Genomic DNA, 22,266 nt, shown 5'->3' on the forward strand with positions numbered 1-22,266 from the left:
CTTGGCTGTTGTCAGTACAGAAGAATGGGTGGTTTACAGAAGTGTCACCAGGGAGAGTCAGGAGTAAAAAGAGCAGGCGGTCACATGGAATCTGAGGCTCACAGACTGTAAAGCACTGTGTGTGGGAGGAGGAAGGCACGGATGGATGCAGACCCTGCAGACAGACAGACAGACAGACAGACACCAGGGCAGTGGGACGTGGAGGAGACGAGGAGAGCACTTGGAGCTAGAGGCAGGGTCAACGGTGTTAAATGCTGCAAAGAAGTCAAGAAGAGAGAGTGAGAAGGTCCTTCGAAAGTGGCAGCAAGGTGGTCACCAGTAACTTTGGAGTAAAACCCGAGAGGCAAAAAAGTTCAAAGTCAGATTGTCAGCACAACACTTTTGAAAATTATCTATCAGAATCTTATACTCTAAGAAATGCAAATCAAAACTACAATGAGGTATCACCTCACACCAGTCAGAATGGCCGTCATTCAAAAGTCCACAAATGACAAATGCTGGAGAGGCTGTGGAGAAAAGGGAACCCTCCTACACTGCTGGTGGGAATGCAGGTTGGTGCAGCCACTGTGGAAAACAGTATGGATATTCCTCAAAAGACTAGGAATAGACTTAACCGTATGACCCAGGAATCCCGCTCCTGGGCTTGTATCCAGAAGGAACCCTACTTCACAATGACACCTGCACCCCAATGTTCATAACAGCACTATTTACAATAGCCAAGACATGGAGACAGCCTAAATGTCCATTGACAGATGACTGGATAAATAAGATGTGGTATATTTATATAATGGGATACTACTCATCCATAAAGATGACAACATAACGCCATTTGTAGCAACATGGATGTCCCTGAAGAATGTCATTCTAAGTGATGTAAGCCAGAAAAAGTATGAAAAATACCATATGAGATCATTTCTATGTGGAATCTTAAAAAAAAAAAAAATGAACTTATTTACAAAACAGAAACAGACTCAGACACAGAAAACAAACTTATAGTTACCAGGGGGAAGGGGGTGGGAAGGGATAAATTGGGAGTTTAAGATTTGCAGATATTGATAAATATAAAATAAGCAACAAATTTCTATTCTATAGCACAGGGAATTGTATTTAATATCTTGTAGTACTTATGGTGAAAAATATGAAAACGAATATATGTACATGTGTGTATGACTGAAGCATTATGCTGTACACCAGAAATTGACACATTGTAAACTGACTATATATATATATATAAAACCTTACACTATCTTCCTATTAAGGAACATAAATGAGGTGTCAAGAATTTCTTTATAGCTAGCAAAGATTCATGAACTCCTCCGAAATTGCTCAGACCTCATCAGCCAGAAGAACCACCAATGACTCGTCAGTTTTGGGTGCGGGGCCAGCAGTGCAGATACTGCAGTGCTGGAATCTCGGGCAGAGTAATGACGTTTTCCAGTTCTTTTGCCTTGTGTTCTTCCTACACTATGATGCGTGTTTGAGACAGTTTGCTCACCATCCTCTAAGATGCATCCTCAACTCTGAGTCCTCCTTAAATCTTACTTCCTACCTCAGACAAAAATACTCCAGAAATAGAAATGAGAGGCACATGTCTGCCCTTGTGGGTTTTTGTTAAACCTACGAGCTATTTAATCATCACCAGTTCTTAATGTTGCTGGTGACATCTCTGTTCCTTTAGCAGAGATGATGGGTCTCTGTTTACAAGTCACCATGAAGACAATGTTGATGGCCAAGTCTATGACATGTGACATTAAAGGATGCTGTCAGAAGACCATTCTATAGATCACTTAGCACATACTTTTAATCAGCTAAGATATTCCTTGGAATATTCTTTTTGTTTTCATTTTGAAGATAATTTCTTGTGACCACATGTTGCCCTGAGGCTGCACTCAACTAGTGTTTTCACTGAAAACGCACTTAACTTTGCAGCATCTCATTTTTAACCTTTTATTTGGGTATGATTTCAGCTGAATCTCCTTTTTATTGCTGAGACCAAAAATATTCAAGAACAATCAACACATACGGGCAACTTGATTTATTGACTTACTTGTCTCCCACTTTAAAGTTTGTGCAGGATTTTATACTCCAAGGAAAATAAAGTCCCCCAACTTAATTACCGTATCAGTGCTCACAAAATCCTAGGCAGGAAAGTTACCCATCTGCAGACTCGCTGGGATCAAGAAGTTCTTGCTCGGGTTTACTACTCTTATCTCTTTAGCACAAGACCAAACAACGTGTATGGGACTGCCTACTAGATCCTGAATATAAAGCACAATATTAAGCATTAGAAGGATAACTGTGTCCAGTGGTGGAAACAGTGTGCCCAAAGAACTTTCCTGATCCCTAGGTCTGCCGTGTGAGGTATCTGCTTGCTCCTTTAGTAAAGACATCTGGTAGACTGTGTACCAGTGGGGCTAATGGACATGTCTCTATTGAGAGTTGAAAGCCAGAAAATGAGACTGGCCAGTGGATTCAGGGCCTCCTGGGGTCCTTTCATCACTGGCTAGTAGCCTAGTCTGAGATGAAAGAAGGACAAAGGGAGGGTACAGCTCAGTGGTAGAGCACATGCTTAGAAGTACGAGGTCTTGGGTTCAATCCCCAGTATTTCCATTAAAAATAACTAAATAAACCTAATTACCCCCACAATTATTTTAATAAAAATGTATTTTTTAAAAAGGCGGGAAGGATATATATAGCTCAGTGGTTGAGTGCTTGCCTAGCAGGCACGAGGTCCTGGGTTCAACCCCCAGTATCTCCATTAAGAAAGCCCTAATTACCTCCCCCACCTCCCCCTAAAAAGCATGCAGTGTATACCAATTACATCTCAATAACACTAGAAGGGAAAAAGAATGATTTGAAAAAAAATTCTTTAAAAGAAGGGTAAAAGAGTCTTGAAAATCTAATTCTCTAACCAGTTTTGAAGAGTTTCGAAGTTTAAATACTGTACACACACAAATGCAAACCTGTATTATAGAATCATGATATGTATTAATAGGAAAATAGCATTAATAAATCATCCAGACAAGTGACACATATGTCTTCAAGAGTGACCCAAATGATCAGGTTCTCTAGTCCTAGTGATCTGCTGAGTGTGCTCTGTGATCAACTTCAGCCCTTGGCCCGTCTCTAAAGGGCTAGAGAGGGCTGCCTTGGGATTCAGTGATCAAAAGGCCCTGGGTCACTTCAAGAATGAGCCCTAGTACCTGTGCTTTTTTGGGGGGGAAGAAGGGTAATTAGGTTTAGTTAGTTAGTTAGTTTAATGGAGGTACTGGGGATTAAACCCAAGACCTTGTGCATGCTAAGCATGTGCTCTAACCACTGAGCTATACCCTCCCCCAGGGACCTGTGCTTTTAAGGCAGAGAGATGCTGTGTTTCTCATGAGGAGTAAGAAATCAAAAGGTTGAATTTGCTGGACCAGGAAAGAGGTGGGTGCAGAATGCATGTCGGTAGAGTCAATTGACACAATTAGCCAATATACAGTAAGATGGGGGGCACATCCACACCAAAATCCTAAGATCTAGGAACATATGGGGGCTATTTCTAAGCCTTGAGAAATTTGATGATCTATCTGCAGAGATGGGGTGCAGAGCACCGGGGTAAAGGCCTGGAATCCTTTCCTAACCCCCCTGCCAGTCTGGGTTGCACACTCCTGTCCTGCACACCTGCACCCACCTGAGCCTGCCTGTCTGCCTGCCCTGCTGGACCAAGCCACAGGGCTTCTTTCTTCACTTCTTTATCCCTGGCATCCAGCACAGAGCCTGTCCCTCTGGTGATGGCGATGGTCAGTGCCTCTTCTGTTTTCCCACTGTTCTTATTTCTGCATATTCATGTACAGTGTTTTTAACCCTGATTTCGAGGGCTGGAACAAGACTTCTGCAAGATTTTTAATGCAACAAGTGCACCTGCATTTCCTTATAAGTGCACATGTGTCGTGTGTATATATAGACCTATTCCACCCCGAGTTTGACTTTGCTTTAGTTTTTGTTCGTGCTCAGAGATCCTGGGAGCTGACTTCTGTTTCAAGCGCAGCTGCCAGTGTAGGTTTGTGATGAATCTCTTCCCCCCTCTAGTGGTCCTGCTGCTCATGTCAGCTTTGTGTAGAGGTTTCCTCCCAGACACCTCGCCTTAGTTACCGACAGCATCAGAGGAGGCTGACTTTAGGGGTGTCTCTTTGTGCTGTCTTGTCTCCAGGGCTGCAGTTTGTCCTCGTAAAGAAAAGAAGACAATGGGAGTGCCACTTACTTCTCCTTTTTGTTGGTCCTGGAAGGACCTACCGACAACATCAGTAAGAACAGGCCATTCACAGGGCTGAGTTTTAATGAGCAGCTACTATATGCCAAGCATGTGGGCAGGGAAAGAGCCATCTCATAGCAAAGCATCCCTTCTGCTGTTGTTGTCTTCTGTTAAAATCCTAAGATCTTGGGGCAAGGTATAGCTCAGTGGTAGAGCATGGCGTGCACAGGGTCCTGGGTTCAATCCCCAGTGCCTCCAATAAATAAATAAATAAACCCAATGACCGCCCTCTCAAAAAACAAAATAAAATATTAAGAGCTTGGTGTGAACACAGCAGGAGAGCACTGTGACTGGGAGCCCAGCACTGGAGGAGGACTGACTCAGATCCAGTCCTCAGGAGTTGCTTAACCTCAGGCAAGTCACTTCACCGCCCTGTTCCCTCACCTGCTAAATGAAGCTGCCGACAGCGCCCTTCTCAGGGTTAGACCACCAAGGACTGCCCGGAAGTGCAGCATCTTAATCACTAACTGTACTTTAAAGGTCCTAATTTTACTCTGGAATGATTTGCTCAAACAGCCCTTTCTACCAGGGAATCCATAGATCATATTAAACTTCTTTTATAAGCATCGTTAAGAGTCTATTGACATTTTCTGCTTCTTTCTTCCACGCCAGTTCACAGGCTTTATATATATTTTATATGTATTATATATATATATTTGATTTTTTTTTAAATTGAAGTGTAGTCAGTTATGTGTCAGTTTCTGGTGCACAGCATCATGTCCCAGTCATGCATATACATGCATATACTTGTTTTCATATTCTTTTTCATTAAAGATTATTACAAGATATTGAATATAGTTCCCTGTGCTATAGGATAGAAACTAATTGTTTATCTGTTTTATATATATAATAGTTAGTATCTGCAAATCTCAAACTCCCAGTTTATCCCTTCCTATCCCCTTTCCCCCCAGGTAACCGTAAGTCTGTTTTGTTGTTGTTTGTTTTCTTGTTTGTTTTTAATTTCTGGGCACAAGGCATTTCCTCAGTGATCATCGTGTCTAGATCAGAGGTCAGCAAACTACAGGGTGGGGCCAAAAGCCAAGCCAATGCTTGTGTTTGTAAGTAAAGTCTTACTGGAACAGACCTCCATCCATCTGTGTCTGTACCGTCTAAAGTCGCTGTCATGCTACAATGCAGAGTTAAGTGGTGTCAACAGAGACCATATGACCCATAAAGCATAAAATATTTACTACCTGACCCTTTACAGAAGGAACTTTGCACCCTCTGTCTAGACTTTGAGTTGGTCTGGATTTATGTCCAGCTGCATTTGGAGTCAGATAAATGACACACAGGGTGGCCTGTGTGAGAATCAGGATGTGAAATTAGCATCTCCTCTTCCTCCCAGGACTTCCAACTGACATTTCCAACTAGGGGCTTCCCTAACCCCCAGCTCTCTTCCCCTCACCTTGTAGTTTAAAGTCTTAGTATCTGAAATGGAATGGCCTGGGAGAGAGAAAAAAAATCTAAGAGTTAAAAGAGCTATCAGATTTATAATCTAACAGCCACTTTGGACATTTTCCTCAATTTTCCTCAACTTCATGACTTTCCTGAACTCTGGGCTTCCTTTCTTCTTGCAAAACAACCAAGACCCAGGCTACTCATGCCCTGGATCGCAGAGGCTCAGTGTACAGTGTGCAGTGGTGGGTTGTAGATGGAAAATGCTAGGCAAAACCGATGTCCCCACTGGGGAACGGGACCTGGGAGTAAGGCTGAGATAGGAAAGGCCTGAACAGAATCCAGACACAATGCCAGGAAGTTAAGTCAAGTTCAAGACAAGGACTTCCCCCTCCAAAGGCAGTGAGCGGGAGAGAAACAAACCAAAAGAAAAGAACTTGATTTTTTAGAAAACAAGTATTGCTAGGGAGTCCAATTACCTAATCACCCTTTATATCTAAGCAGAGCATTTTGCAAGGCATTGATTTCTTTAATATACCCTTAATGTCTTTTGCCTGCATGTAGTACATTTTGCATATGAAAGGCTAAAACTAAACCTTCTTTACTTTTTTATTCAGTGGTGTACATTTTTTATCCTCCCCAAGAATGTTGTCCCCACCACCCCAAATTTGAAATTATTGATTCAATTTCTTGATACGTTTATAGTTAGAAGCCAGGTAACACTTGTGAGGTCTGCAAATCCAAACACTTAATAATATAATGGTGGCAAAAATTACCAAGGGAAACAAAGTGGAAAATGTATTTACCAGAAAGCAAAGCTGACTGCTTGTTAGAAACCACTGTTGCTGTCTCAGACCATCAGAACTTCAGCCGAGGTAGCCATTGAGAAGGCCAGGAAGAGCCAGACAGCTCTTCAGTTAAAATCCAGCCACAGAAGGACTCAGGAAAGAAGAGTTTTTTCCCTGCCGACAGTGCTGCCTCCAGAAAAACTCTCCCAGTAGCCAAGAGGAATGAGCAGGGTTATCAGCTGGCCATGAAATCCACCAAAGCCTTCCCATGCTCTCTCCCTCATTGGCTCTCTGCATCCCAGACTCGCCCCCTAATTTTCTCCTCCATTAATGGCGTCCAGATTCCCTGCCACTATTTTGCTTCTGGCCTTCACCATCTCTAACCCCAAGTAAACCACTTCTCCACTTCACCCAAAATGTGCTTCTCAACCTTTTAATATCCATGTCCCTTTTACAATCACTGAAATTTTGAAAGCACTCTCTTCTCACCCCACCTGGGTTCTCTACAATACACTCTCCTGGAGTGTATCATTCTGCCTGGCTCCTGAAGATGCACAGAAGATAACAGTCTAAATGTCACACACCAGTCAAAAAGACTTTATCAGGCTTTCAAATTAGTTATTTTCCTTTTTTAAACAATTTTAGGAAAATTGTTAAATGCAATTTTTCAGCTACCTGCATCTCTATTCAACTTGAAGCTGTGATCCATCCTCCCAAAGAGGGTGTACACAAGAACACAATGTGCATGCACTCACATGTGTGCACATACACACCCCTCCACTGAACTGAAACCAGACCCCCTGTGCACTCAGCAGGCCGTCTCCAGATACTGGCTGCGGCAGAGAGGGGAGGTAGCAACCTTCAGGTGCACTGGCTCTTGGACACACCCTGTTCCAGGTCAAGCCCCACTGGCAGCAGAAACTCTAAATGTGCTGGGGACCCCCCCCCAGGCCTCTTTAAACGCAGTACGGTTCATCTAACATTGCTGAAGATGGAAGAATCGGAAACAAAACCCATCACTGAGGTCTTAATCACAGCCAAACATGGTAAACCGTGTTGTGAAAAGCTTTCCTACATCGAAGCCATGACCATTTTGTGTCTGTCTTATGCTAGCACAAAACTTCTTGGATGCTAAAAGCTAGCTGTGTTGTGTGAAAACCGTCGGGCTCTGTCTGCCATGTTTGTCTCAGTAGGGTTTAGAGGGGACTCCCACTTACACTTGGCAGAGTCCCTTTGCTCAACCCCGGATGGTGTCTTGAAGTGCAATCTAGCTGAGCAGTGAGAAGCCGCCTACTTTCTCAGTTCAAGGTGGTCTGCCTTCTTCAATACACAGGGCTGACCGAGCTAACACTTCGTTGCAGATATCTCTTTTTTGGGGTTCACTGAAAAACATCGCTGTGTCTGATCTAAATGTTTGCATTTCGTTCAACTAAGTTAATGGCTGTAGATTGCAAGTTCTGTTTAAAAGAAAGACACTTGAGTTTTTAAGTCTTTCTCTCCTGTTCTAAGGTGACTTCTCACCCCCCAATGACTCAGCGATTCTGAAAGCTCATAATTTGCAGGTAAAACAGGCATCACAGGGAGGAGGAACGCGCCTAACTTCATGCCCATGTGCAAGTCAGACCCCTAAGGAAGGGATGATGAAAACTGAGCAACTAAATTAATTGGTCACTTCACTCAAATTGAGAAAAATCCAGAATATTCACTTACCACCCCAGAAGCTGGTATTTTTCTGCCTTCAAATGACATGGTTGTGTTTTTGTAAGAGAAACTTGATATAATCCCGTGCATTTAAGTGAGCAGGTGTGGAAGCCATCTATGACAATGCAGCCGTCTTTCCCCTGAAAACAAACAGATCAGCAATGTCATATTCACATTAAGCTACCAGTCAAATGTAATTTTCTTCGCTCTCTTTTACTGAGATTATTTGTTTCAAAGGAAAACATTAAAAAGATGTCTATAAACAGCTGGTGTTGACTGCTTTTATCTGGTTGGTTCTGAACGGACTGGTTCCAGTCAACCAAACTGATCGTATAGAGATTTGGGGTTGAAATGAAAAATTATCCTTTTGCAGTGTTGCTGAAGAAATCATCAGTCATTTGAGGAGGGGACAGATTTGCAAATGTGTTTGAGGGTGTTATAAGAAAAGTTAATTTGATATTATACTAGAGATTTATTTTGATATATTTATATATTTTTGTTCAATAGCTCAAAACTCAGATGCCAGTGCAGGTGAGCCTTGTGTTAACAATAGTGAAAGGGTTTGCTGAACACGAGAGAACAAGCGGGGAACAGGCACTTTCCCAAATGCTGCAGCTGCCTGGCGACTCAGAATTTTTAGCATCTACTGAGCTCTGCCTCACCAGGGAAGGGCTTCTGCTCCAAAAAGTGTGGTTCCCTTTTGCCCTAAAATATCCCCTTCCTAGTCCAGTAGCATTTCTGCACCAAGTGTCCACGACTAATTCCAATGGAATCATTTTGAAGGAGGCTCAGAATGTTAGAGCTCTGGAACACAAAGCCAAAAAGCCCTAAGAGAGTTGTTTTAAACAGGAGGGGGAATACAGGGGGTGTAGGATGGGGAGCTTCTCACCATGGCTCTAAAGAGATCAGACGGGGACATGCCTGTCCTAACACCTTCTAGGGACCCGTGGAAGTAATCCATGTGGAACATGCTTCTTGATCGACTTAAATGTGTAAACAGCTGCCAAAGACTTTGGGAGCCACTTAAACAGTACCTCTCACCCCCATCACTTGAAAGCAAAAGACATCACTCTACCCCAGTCATGGATAAGAGTAGGTTCCCAGACCTTAAAGCGGCCACTTTCATGAGCCTGGTTTCCACTGCTTTAAGAATCTAGGACAAATGATCATTTCTTTAAAAATGCTTAAATGACATTGTAAGCTGGCTATACCTCAATCAAAAAAAATGTTTAAGGGGTGAGTAATAACTCAGTGGTAGAGCCTGTGCTTAGCATGCAGGGGGGGCTGGGTTTGATCCCCAGAACCTCCACTAAAAATAAAGAAAGAAACCTAATTACTTCCCCTCAAAAAAAAATTAAAAATTAAAAAAAAAATCTAATTACCCTGCCCTCCCCAAAAGTTTTAAGTTTTAATGCTTTACAGTAAGACTTCACCCTCTGATCCGTCTAGCTCCAAATTATTGAGGTTCATATCTTACATTTCAAAGCAGAAATTTATCAGATACACGGTGTGTAAACTATAGATACACGCCCTGCCTGGAAACCACAGCACCCAAAACCGGTGAACGGCAACTTTCCAGTTCAAATAAATGAATAGAAAATCCAGACTGACACTGGTGTGATCTATTTCTCTGTCCATTCCCATGGCTGGATTCAATCTTCTCCTGATTTTGTTGACAAGCTGAAGTCCCATGTGCTCTGGGATAAACTTCACCTACTCATCTAAGTTCTCAACTTTTCACCTGTTTTTTTTTTTTCCTTCTTTTCAGCGAAGCTCATCTCTTTCCACTACCTGCTTCTTCCTTCCCCTTTGCTTTGCCTACACTGGTGTGACTACCTTTCTGGACGCCAACCCCTGGCCATCCCGTGACCCCAAGGGACTCACTCCTTCCCCTGGCCACAGCTCAGGGTGCCACTCACTCAGGAGAGCCATGAAGATATCAACACCCTGCGCCCCAGGTCCATGCTTCTGAGCATCTCTGGCTCTCCTCACCTGAGCCCTCTGGGCATTGATCCAACACCACCTCCTGTTACCAGAGACCTGTGGCTGCACTTGGTGGCGGGGATACCTGTCACTCCATGGAGGGAGCTTTTGCCTTAGGGGAGACTAATTCTTCCGCTCTGGACCCCCACGCCCCTGGCTGTCCCCTGCTGCCACTCTCCTTTCCCATAACGGTAGCATCTCACCCTTACTCTTTCTCCTCTGAAACAGAAGCAAGCCTCTCCCACATTACCAGCACCTCTTGAGAACGTACCTTCCTCTTTTACTCTACATCCCACCTTCCCTTTAGAACCAAGCATCCATCCGCTTTCCCCAGCATCCCTCCTGACCAGCAAGACAGAGCCTCACCCACCCAACCCCACAGAAACCAGTTCTCTTCCATCACCCATGAGCTCTAGAGGCTGATTCAACGGGCACCTTCAGTCAGTATCCCTTTTAACTTTTCTGGAGTTGACACAGAACACTGCCCTCTCCAGATCAACCATCTTCATTCACTTTTCCAAACTCCTTGCATGTCCTCCCAGATTCCACCCTCAGCCTCTTCCCTTTCCCTTGCCCTCTGCGCCCTCCCCCAGGTGGCTTCACTGATGACCGCCTAGGCAGGATGCTCACCCTGTCATGTGTCTCCAGCCCAGACTTCCCTCCTGAGTAGCACCTCTCCGCGTCTTCACTGGGGCACCACCTCGGACGCCCCAGACAGACGTCCTGAGGCCAGGGACATCTCACTGATGACTCATCTCAGGCTTCTCATGTGTCCTACAGGCAGCAGGTACTCGAGAACATTCAGTAAGTGAAAGTGTCTTCAGCAACTCCCAACCCCTAACTTCGGAGGCCTTTCAGTCAAGACTGTGATCAGCAAGCCTCATTCACACTGCAGCAGATCTCATGTTACTTCTTCTTGTAACTGGGAGGAGCAGCCCCTTCCTCATCCCCACCCAGCCCTCAGCATCCTTCACCTACATCCCTCTTCTGTTCGCGCATACAACTGGCTCAGCCCCCGTGGGTAGCACCCAGGCCTGGACTTTGCCCACCCACCAGGAAGACTGCTCAGACTCCACCATGTGTTCCAAGAAAAAAAGGGGGATTTAGTCTCTCTTCCCCATCCCTGAGGCCCATAAAACCACACCCTTGCTCCCCACTTCTCTTTATATCACATGAGTGCCAAGCCCACAGCCAGAGCAGGCCTAGAGTCCTTGGATCCCAGACTTTAACAACTCATGGGGGGAGGGTGTAGCTCAGAGGTAGAGCACATGCTTAGCACGCATGAGGTCCTGGGTCCAATCTCCAGCACCTCCATCTGAGAAAACAAACTTTTAGTAATAAAATAAAGTAAAATAAAGTAAAATAAAATAAAATAAAATAATAAAATCACTCATGCTTGTGACTGCCCAGTATCATGCCAATCAATCTTTCCAGGTGTTATCTAATCTAATCCTCACCACGTGACCACAGGTAATCTACCAGTCAGGAGGGACCTGGCTGAAACGACCTTGAACACAAAGACATTCTACTACCCAGCATAACTGAACTTCAGAGGAAGGGGGCTCCAGGCAGAGCACAATTTGCTCAATCACGTCAAGGGTCCCGGTTCTGTGTGTCTGCTGTCCTGCTGGTCAGCCGGGCACTGACTGGTGGCTCCTCTCACTGTCCGCAGATGGCTCTGGGGTGAGAGGCACCTCACGCCCCCCCATCACAGGAGGTGGGTGGAGTGGGGAGCCCGCCCCCAAGTGGGATAGAAGTCCTTTCCTGACACCCTATTAAACAGTTCCATGTTCAGCCCCACACCTGGTTACAGTCACGTGTTATGCCCTGATTGGCTTAAACCCATCAAAATCTCTGTGGAGTCTGGCCATAGTCCATCATGCTGGGGAGAGTTCCAAATGTGGATTTGGCATCCAGGAAAGTTCTGGAATGGAGATTTAGGAAGACTCACTAGTCAGTTTATTCATGACTGGTGAGACCTCAGGATACTTTGCTCCCAGAAACACTCCCCAGTCCCACCCCCAAAAGGCTGGCAGGCAGTTGGAGACCGTGCCTCAGCGCTTGCATGGTGGGACCGTGTTCTGCCTCCATCCACACTCCCACCTTTCTCCCCTCTTCTTTTGTCTACCTTTTACGTCCAAGGGGACCCTCAGGCTGCTAGGAGGGTCCTTTCTTTTCTAGAAGCCCTTGTTTTCATTTAACCCAGAGCAGCCTGCCCAGGCTTCTCTGAAGGAGATGTCAGCCCATCCCAGTGCCCTGGATCTCTGGACCTGCCCAGAAGCCGCCCCCCCCCCCCCCACCCGGGCTGGAGAAGCTCACCCAAAGGGAGGAACAGCACAGCAAAGGCTTTGCTCACTGAGACACTTACTTTACTGGATCTCTGCTCACTGACCACTTTCTTACATTCAAGAAAGGCACATCTCTCAGACGCACACCTAGAAGGCCTTCAAGGGACAAGACTGGACCACAAATTCAAGCTTGTGTCAGTTCTCTTTGCCCGCTTTTCTCATCAATGCCCAAGCCAAAACGTCCCCTCACATCAGCTGCCCAGGGGAGAGCAGTCCTTTACTACTGAGACTGAAATCTAGTGGTGTCGCCACTACCGGGCCATCGGTACGGGCAAGCCCGGGACGTTCCAAGAGAGGCAGCCTCACTCTCCGGGGGCAGAGACAGGGCCAGCGGGTCGGGCTGCAGGAAGCGGGGGACGGCCAGGTCGTGTGTGGTCAGGGGCTGGCTCCGGACCCGCTGCAGCATCTCTTGGCCTGCAGAGTGTCCTGGTGAGATGGGGCTCACGACTGGGACCCCAGGGCAGGCAAGGCCCCCCAGGGGACATTGAAGGGTGTAACCTCAGCCCAGGCCTTCCTGGCTGCCCCATCCATACCTCCCCACTGCCTTCCCATGACTCCCAAGTGCCCTGGCTCAACAGCTCAGGGCGCATGAGGATTCCCAGCCAAGCAAGTGACCCTGGAGGTGACGGGATGCCAGCAACCCGGGGTCTGGGAAATGCAGCTTTCAGGCTCCCAGAGACTAACATACACATGGCATGGAAGGAGGGGGTGGCGCACATGTTGAACGAGTCAGTCTGCAGGATCCCGCACAGAAGTGAGACAAGGGTGACAAACAATTACGCGCACCCTTGACCTTCCGAAGTCTACATGGTGGCTCAAGTATCCGTGGCCCTATGATGAGGGTGGCAGGAGGCTTGCTCTCATTCCAGGGAGCGCTGGCTGTCGGAGCGCCTGGCCCTGGGCTCCCCTCACGTGAACTGCCAGCACCTCTCTGCCTGGGGGCTTCTCTTGCTCCCAGAGACCCTTGGCCACCCGTGCGGCAGCTGAAGTGTGGAGGCTTACCCTCCCCTGGGGGCAGACGCAACCAGGACACAAACCTCCTCTCTGCACTGGCTCCCGGGCTCCCGGGTGGACCACTGTCCCCTGCCTGCAGTGGGGGCTCCTGCAGTGGAGGAGGTCCTGCAGTGGGGAAATCCTGCAGCAAGGAACCCTGCAGTGGTGAGGGGATCCTGCAGCGGGGCTGCGCCGTGGCGGACAGCGTGATGACAGCCATACTGACGCACCTTCTCTTCCTCTTCTCACTTCCCTACCCCCTTGCCTTCATCTCCCACAGAAACTCCTTGTGCCAGAAGCCTCATCTCCAGGTGGGTCTGGGGCAGCCCAGACTAAGGCACCTCTGGCCTCAGCGTGAGCACGTGTAAAGCCTCGTCCTGGCTCCTGCTGGGGTCAGTCCCCTGGACGTGAGCTAACAGGTGTGAGGCTGCTTCCATGACCTCACACCCATTCACGCCAGTTTGGAAAGTCATCCTGTTCTGGTTCTCCTCCTGGGCAGGAAACCAGAGGGCTCTGAGCTGCTCCCGCCGCCTGCTGCCTGGGCCACGCTGATGCCACGACCACGCACACACAGGCGTCTGCTGCCTGAGTCCTGCTCACCCCGTCTCCATGTCCTGTGCTGCTCCTTCTGTCCTAGGACCGGCAAGGATGCGCCACGGGTTACAGGCCGTCCTTGGAATGTGCTGTCTTTGGTTTATATGTGACTTGGCTGTCAGCAGGTGAAGTGAGCTCACACAACACACATTTCCTGGAGCCTGCTCGGGGCCAGGCGCTGCGCTGGGCTCCTGCACGCGGGGCTGCCTCACCCACTAGGGAAAGCGCCCTTCCCTCCATGCACCCAGGTCTGCCCACGAGCGCCGCCCAGGGGAGGCAGCTCACAGCCTCACAGTGCACCCTCAGGCAGGTGCTCGGAGAAGCGGCTTCCTTGATCAGCCCCGCTGGGCAGGTGTCCACCTTGTCTCCTTCCACATTCTTGGGGTTCATCGTTCCTGTCACCCCCAGTCCACCGAGGAGGAAATTGAGGCGCCTAGAGATGGAGTGACATTCTGAGGCCGCTTGGCAGACAGTCAGGGGTGGGGCTGGGCAGGGACCAGGAAGGCCTGCTCAGGGTCCGTCCTTGCTCCCTGGTGTGTCCTGGCCTCTCACACAGGACGTCCCAGAACGATGGGGCTCCTGGCACTGCTGTGTTACTGCACCTCAGACACTGATCCAGGGCCCCCACCAGCCTTGGCACCCGAGACCTGCAGTGCCCCTGACAGACCCGTGTCCTTATAGAGGATGACACAGGACACAAACAGATGAAGAGAAGGTCGTCTCCACAGCCCTTTGGGGTGGAGAGACGAGGAGGGTCGCGTGTTCCCGGTCCGTCGCTGCATCATGGCTCCTGGCAGCAAACAATTATTGTCGTGGGCTCTGGGGGCCAGGAGCAGACAGGGCTGGGTGGTTCTGACTCAGGGCCCCCATGAGGCCACAGTCAGGCTATCAGCTGGGGCCGCATCACCCGAGGGGCCGGGGAGGCTCGGCTCACTCCTGTGGCTGGTAGAGGAGGTGCAAGGTCCTCACACGTGGGGCCCTCACAGGACAGGGGAGGACAGCCCACAGGACAGGACAGCTCACAGGACAGGGCCACGGGCTTCCTCCAGGGTGCGAGGTCAAGATGGAGTTAAGAAATACACACACATGCACGCACTGCCCGCTCTTTCCTGTCACAGCTGTGATAAAATGCAGATGAAAAACACAGAGCAGGAGCCCTCCACGCTGCCCCAGGCCACCCCTCCTCACTGGTCTGTGCTGGCTTTTGCTTTGGGAAGTCCAGCTGACATTGTCACTGGGCCGACCTTGTCACTGCTCTGGGGCAGGAGGACCCCACTCGGGCCCCTGTCACCTGCCAGTGTCCAGGCGGCATGGCCAGGTCGGTGAGCACTGGTGCCCACCTGGAACTTTGGGAGGGGGTCCAGCTCCCTCCGGACAAGGGGTTTACACTCAGGCAACTGGGAGCCACTGGCTGTTCGCTCATTCGCTGCTGGTGAGACCGAGGGGGCGGCTGGGTGCTGCCAGAAGTCCAGGCTCACCCACCTGTGACAACGGGCCTGGGTCTTAGAGGGGAACTCTGTCCCACCTTTCAAAAACAGTAATTTGCTACTCTTGAAAAATTGTTTTTTTTTTCCATTAAAAATTGTGGATGCACACACAGTAGACGTACAAAACTCACCTACATAGGTGTGTGTGCGTGTGTGTTGTCAACAGTTTGAAGACCCACCGTCGTCACTGCTCGAGTCAGTAAATGAGAACACCCCTCTTCCAGGGGGGCCTGGCCTCAGCGACAGTCCTGTCCCTGCTTCACCTCATCGTCTGACTCCCTGGCGGGCACCTCTCGGCCCAGGCACCGGGCTTTTCTGTTCCACTTCCTTCAGACAGATTGTGACACGTGCCCTCTTTGGGGACTGGCCATCTGGATGACTCGCTCTGATGCCGTGGTTGGTGAGTGCCCCTCGTGCGGATGGGCCACGTTCATCCACTCCCCGAAGACACGCTGGGCCTGTCCTAGTTTGGGGCCCAGAACTCACCGCCCAGCCGTGCCCCGCGTTTCACTGGTGTTTACGCCCAGGAGCAGAACTTCTGGGTCAGAGGGGACCCTCCCCTTCCTGGCCAAGAACAGCATCCTCCCTAAAAACGGAGCAGGTGTGTGCCAGTCCCCGTGCCGAGCCGGGAGGAGGGGAGCCGCTGTCCGGCCACTGCTCAGGGACATCTGAGCCACCGCCGCCGCCTGCACCGTGCTGAGGGGGAGGGCGGCCGCTTTGAGAGTGGGGGGCGGGGGGGCCTGGCCGATGTCCCCACCGCCCACCCCGCCCTGCGTCAGGAGCACAGTTTCTGAGCGGCAGCTGCATCGAGCATCAGGCAGGAGGGAGAGGGTGTGCAGAGATGTCAAGGCCGGAGGGGCCGCCCCGACCCAGGGTCGCCGCCCGGGAGGCCTGGACGGCAGAAGTTCATCTTCCTACAGTGCTGGGGGCGGGAGGCCCAAGCGATGTCCAGCAAGGTCGCTTTCTGGTGATGACTGCCCTCCCGGCCGCCAGCTGGCCGCGTCCTCACTGTGTCCACATGTGGCGGGGAGCCAGCTCTGGGGACTTGCTCTCATGTAAGGACACCAGACCAACCGGGTAGGGCCACCCTCCAGACCTTGCTCAACCTTTGCACCTCCAAGCACGGCCACACGGGGAGACCTCAACCTGTGAATCTGGGTGACACAAATGCCAGTCTGTAAAGGTGAAGGGAGTCCAAGGACCTGGAGCAGTTGGGGGCGAGGGTGAGGCGGTGTTCGGGTACCTGCTGCTGTGAAATCAGTCACCGCTAAACGCAGTGGTTTGAAGCAGTCCTCACTCACTCCCGCAGCATGGCACGGTGCGGGCAGGCCCGGGGGGCGGCTCCTCTCTGCTGCCCGGGGCCTCGGCAGATGCCTTGCGCACAGGGGCCGTCATCCGGGGCTCAGCTGGGCTGGAGGCTGGGCCTCGGCCTCCGTATGGCTGCTGGGTTCCCTCACAGCCCGGGGGCTGGCTTCCAAGAGCGAGAAACCAAAAGCTGCCATTCCGTCATTTGCAGGTTGGGTCTGACCCTGGCAGGAGTGTCATTTGTCTCATTGTGGAAGTCAGGGCCCAGGTGCAGCTGCTGGCCACTCACATCCCAGACCTTATCTTTTTTTTTTTTTAAATAAAAATCCCATGAATTTAAGGTGTGCAACATAAAATTTTGGTGCGAACATACACAGTAAAATGATTACGGCCGGCAAGCTAATTAGCACAGCCGCCACCTCATCTGTGTTTCACTTTGTGCGGTGGGGGCACCTCGAGGCTACTCTCCTGGCGAATGTCCCCGACACGGTGCAGTGCCATCAACCGTGGTCGTCCTGCTGCACCTGCATCCGCAGACACACTCACCCTCCAGAACTGTCACTTTTGCCCCGGGGCCACTTCTCCCCATTTCTCTGTTTCGGCAGCTGGGCCCGACCCTCAGCAGGACAGCAGCCTAGGGGGGGACACTTCTAGTGGCCCCCCCGTGTCAGGCTGCTCCCAGGACCGCAGCTGTCTGAGGTTTCCAGCCCTCCCTTCTGAGGAGGGATGACAGCCAAGCCCGGCTCCAGCCCACTCTCCCCTCTGGACACTTCTCTGGAAGTCCAACGTGTGAAGATGGATGGTCCCAACTAAACGAGTCAGGAGCTGACATCTTCCCGGGCGCCACCCCCACTGTCCCCCAAAGACGCAGCTTGTGTGTAAATACGCTGCCCTGACTCTTTCCCTGCTGACACCTGCAGGTTCTCATCAAGTAACTCAGGGGACAGGGCGTCTCACACGTGGTGTCACTTGGTTATTACTGGAAAGATGAGTTTGGAACCGACAACTTCCCTGCTAAGCTAAGTGCAGAAGATTAATTTGAAAACCAATGAAACCCCACTCACAGCGTGAAGGCAGGACTTGGTCAAGCTGGTCTTGAGCCCTCAGTCTGGGGAGACAGATATGTAGAGCCTTACGGGCGTCTGCTCCTGTCCATGTAATTTTTATGTCTCCGCCACCCTCGAGGAGCCTGTGATTTTATAGGGAAAAGGAATTCTAACCCATATTAAAACAATGAACTTGTAGACGATGTTAAAAAGGTCTACAGGTCACTTGTTCTTCATTTGTTTATTCTATAAACAATGTCTGCAAAGCACCTCACAGGCTGGTGTGAAATAGATTATATTAGTAGGAAGAGTGAGGTTCAGAAAGGCCAGTGGGTCAGGGGACAACGGCCATTGAAAAGGCAGTTTCTACTCACCGGACTGGAGGCGCGATGGCACCACGCGGGGAAGCCAGGGCCAGGAGCCGAGGGGCAAGGCGCCGTGGACAGGGCCGTCACGGGGTTTCTGCAGGAGGGCAGGGCGAGGCAGGTGAGCGGGCTGAGGACCAGCCGGTTGAGTAACTTCATGGGCTCCGGCGGGGAGGGGTGGCCCCGAGGGTCTGGACCGGACTCTGGGCGAGTCGGGCGGGTGGACAGCGGCTCAGTGTGAGTCCGAGTCCAGTGGAGAAGGTGGGGGTTAGACTTAGAAGGAGGACCCCTCCTGGGGCGGGAGGGCCCACAAGGGAGGCGGGAGGCCAAGTCCAGGTGACTGAGAGCAGGGCGTGTCCCGCACAGGCCTGGAGCGCAGATGAAGGCATCCAGGCTACAGAAGGAAGAAACACGGTCCATACAAGGGCTCAGCTCAGATGTCACCTCCTCAGGGGAGCCTTCCCTGCCTGCACAGTGAACAGGGACCTCCTACACAGTCCCCATGAGGCATTTACAGGGACACAGAGGTGACACAGGTGAGCACTGCTGGGAATCAAGAGCAGGTCCTGGAGCAGAGGGCAGACGACGGCTCCCAACCCACCAGGGCACAGGCTATGGTGGCGGCCAGAGGCTGGTATCACACTGCAGCCCCGACCTCTGCCCCTCCCGCCCCTGCCCCCACCTGCGCTGTGTTTCCTGCCTCACCTGGGGGCTGCCCTCCCTCGCTTCTTGTTAGGGGAAGCCCGTTCATTCTTCCACACCCTCATTCATCATGTACGTGGGTCCTGCTCTGTGCAAGGTCCCAGCTAGATGACAGCTCATCCTTGGAGACCCAGCTCAGACCTCACCTCCTCCATGAAGCTCCATCAAGCGCCCTCCCACCTCCCGGGGCTGCATTCGCTTGCCCAAACCCTGCTACAAGCTGCAGCGAAGAACCGGAGTTCAGGGACTACTAACGTTGGGGTGGGGGGCACCACGAACCACGGCGGCCGCCCGCACTCGCCTCAGGGTCCTGACTGGCCGCGCGGCTGGGGCCTCACCCACGCACCCCCAACCCATGAGCCTCTCCAAACGCGCGGCCCAGGCCCCACCCGCCGGCTCCCCGACCTGCACGCCCCCACCAGCGCCCCCTTACCTGCCCAGCGGCGGCAGCGGAGGTGACGGCAGGCGGCAGCCCAGTCCCCAGACCCAATTCTTCCTCGGGAGCCGCTGCAGGAGTGCCCAGCTTCCCCAAGCTCTGGGCAGTTCAGGCGTCCGCGCAGGCGCATCCGCGCCCCTCCTCCTCCCGCCGGAAGCGCGGACCCTCCTGCTGGGGCTCCTGCTGCTCTGGACGTGGCGGGCGGGGCCGAGCGGAACCGATCCCATGATCCGGGCCTGGCGGGGAGCGGGGCGGTGGGGTATTAGCCCTGGGACAGAGGGAAGAGGAACAGAAGAGTTAAAAATAAATCCAGTCCATCTCTTCTTTCACGATTTCTTGAAAAGTTATCTTGGTGCTAGTCAGTGCACAGTGAATAAAAACCAAATAATTGTTCCAAACTTTCTATCTACAAGTTGGCCACTCTGCAGACAAAAAGTTCAAATCATCCTCATGATCAGTGAAACTCAAGGGATGCATTTACAGCCTACTGATAAATGAAGAGGTACAGAGGGTGAGGTTTCAACCATCTAGTCAGAGTTCCAGAAGGAGAAGGGGAGAGAGAGAATGGAGGCCATTATTTGAGGTTATAATATTTCAAATATTTGTGCAATAACACTTAAGAATTGTACAGAATTCTATTTACAGGCTATCATCTGGGTGTTTGAGGTGCTTGTCTTTCTTGGGTTGCCACTGCTTCAATGAACAAAGTTGGAGATACGCATTTTTTAGAGAACCTTGAAATTCAACATTGTAAAATTTATTTGACTACTTAGATTTTACAATTGTACCTCTTTTCCACTTGAAAACTTAATTCCTAATGACATTAAAAGGAACCACAGTAACTTACTCATTTTATTTCAACTTACTGATATCTACCTACCCACACACAAATACTAATACTTCAACATAGCCATATTCATAATACTTAAATAATGAGTTTAATATGTGAAATTTAAGATTTATCTAAAGGTTTTTTTTTAACTGCAGGCTATACATTACTAGCAACAGAGCCAAAATATTGTAGGTTTAGTGCACAAATATGATTCCTCATAGTGGGGTTATGCCACCAACTTTATACATAGTTAGATTAAGTTTCATCTCATTTTCAATTTTAATAATTGTTATATTTGGTTATTTTATTTATTTCACTTTGAGTTACGTAAAATATATACATGATTCCAAGTTCAAAAGTATAAAGCAGAATTTTTACTTGCATCCACATGCTTGTTTTTAATTTTCTCGTATAATAAAGATGAAATATAACATTTTATGTTCATGCCATTGTATCTTTGGACAGATTATTAGAAATAGGATTCCTGAATTTATAAGATGACCGTGTGTATACTTTCATTAGGTATTGCAAAAATCCCCTCCATAGACTGGTACCATTTCTCATTCCCATCAGCAATGCTTGAGAATGCATCATTATTTAGAGGCTGGCCAACAGAATATGTTGTCAGACATTTCATGTTTTGATAATTTGGTAGCTGAATAATGTTCTTGCAGTGTATTATTTTGAAATCCTTTATTATAAGGATTTACATATAATAAAGGATTTCTAAATAGGTTTAAGCTTTTCCCATATATTTAAGGGTCACATTTATTTATTTTTATGTGAAAATACTACATAAATATCATTAATCTTTCTATTAATTTGTTGGCCATTTTCTTCTCAATTTTTGGAAGTTTTAACAGAATTGTAAAGGAATTAACTTTAGGCCGAACGAATGTTAGTCTAGCCAGGGAGTCTGAAATAGAACAAAGGAAAGGAAATTAAAGAAAGACATCCATGAACAAAAGCAAGTAAACACTATTCAAGTCACACTTCATAGTAATAAAATGTCTTGTGATTAAATAAAATACAATTTTAAAACACGAAAACAGCAAAAGGGTTGGAGTGGTAAATGCATTGACATTGATCTAAGGTCTTTGTTAGCTAAAAGGAAGCAGAAGATTGAATTAAGTTTACACGTTGAAATGTTAACAATGCTTAATATAAATTATAGGTTAACCATTTAACAAACAGAGTGTGTAATTTTGAATTTAGTGGAAGGCAATATAAAACTGGGTTCAATCCCCAGTACATCCATTAACAAAACAAACAAAAATCTTTTTTAAAAGTCCATAAAAAATAGACGTATTTGAACAAGTAAAACTTGATAATATTTACTGCCCAAATGCCCTCAGTGATGGAATTCTAAAGGTTATACTTCACAGAAATAAACTCATCTCAGCTGAAGATTTGAGGGAAGCAAGCAATCGAGAATAAAAGCAAACATCTGTTTATAAAACAGGAATGACAGTGTCAACTTTCTTAACATTCAAAATTCAAGATAAAACTAAAATATGCAATCGGTTGTGAAGTAACAATGATCATTAAAACTATATTGAAATACATTCGTATCAATGAATTTTATATTTAAACTAAAATATAAATTAAATCTTACGATAGAAAATATAATAAAGTACTAATAAGTGGTTGGCAAAATTATGTCTGTCAAATATAAAGAAAAATAATACTGAAAATGCATAAGTAGTATCAAGACAAAGGAGATATTTAACAAAACAAAGGGAAACGTGCATGACGATGAAAGGCACACTTTTCTAAGAAATAAACTTGCATGAACAAACAATATAGCAGACAAATAATGCAGAAACAATGACCATGAAAGAACAGATAAAAAATGAAATTATAAAGAAATAGCAATGCATTTAATTTGTACTCTGTCCGCCGCCCGCCGCCGCCGTCGGCCCCCGACGGCCGCCGTCCCCGCACTCTGACAGCAAAGCCTCGCCTCCCAGGAGCAGACTGACCGCCAGACGTGCACA

The 22,266-nt window shown here is 48.7% G+C and overlaps 1 protein-coding gene across 12 annotated transcripts in view; it reads right to left on the reverse strand.

The window, feature by feature from the left end:
* LOC140685452 (uncharacterized) overlaps positions 1 to 22,266 on the reverse strand; it is a 165,823-nt gene that overhangs the window by 6,147 nt on the left and 137,410 nt on the right. For 2 of the 12 annotated variants that reach the window (XM_072944745.1, XM_072944744.1), the window contains exons 2-4: positions 19,435 to 19,705; positions 18,309 to 18,396; positions 8,188 to 8,318 (exon numbers count right to left, since the gene is read on the reverse strand). In XM_072944745.1, the coding sequence (XP_072800846.1) occupies positions 8,188 to 8,318; positions 18,309 to 18,396; positions 19,435 to 19,705 (490 nt within the window). Of the gene's footprint in view, positions 1 to 8,187; positions 8,319 to 10,791; positions 17,523 to 17,952; positions 18,078 to 18,308; positions 18,397 to 19,434; positions 19,706 to 22,266 lie in introns of those variants that run through there. The other 10 variants (XR_012062067.1, XR_012062061.1, XR_012062069.1 and 7 more) reach the window with 10 other exon arrangements.

Source organism: Vicugna pacos, chromosome 20 (genome assembly GCF_048564905.1).
Source record: "Vicugna pacos chromosome 20, VicPac4, whole genome shotgun sequence".
NCBI classification, from domain to species: domain Eukaryota; kingdom Metazoa; phylum Chordata; class Mammalia; order Artiodactyla; family Camelidae; genus Vicugna; species Vicugna pacos.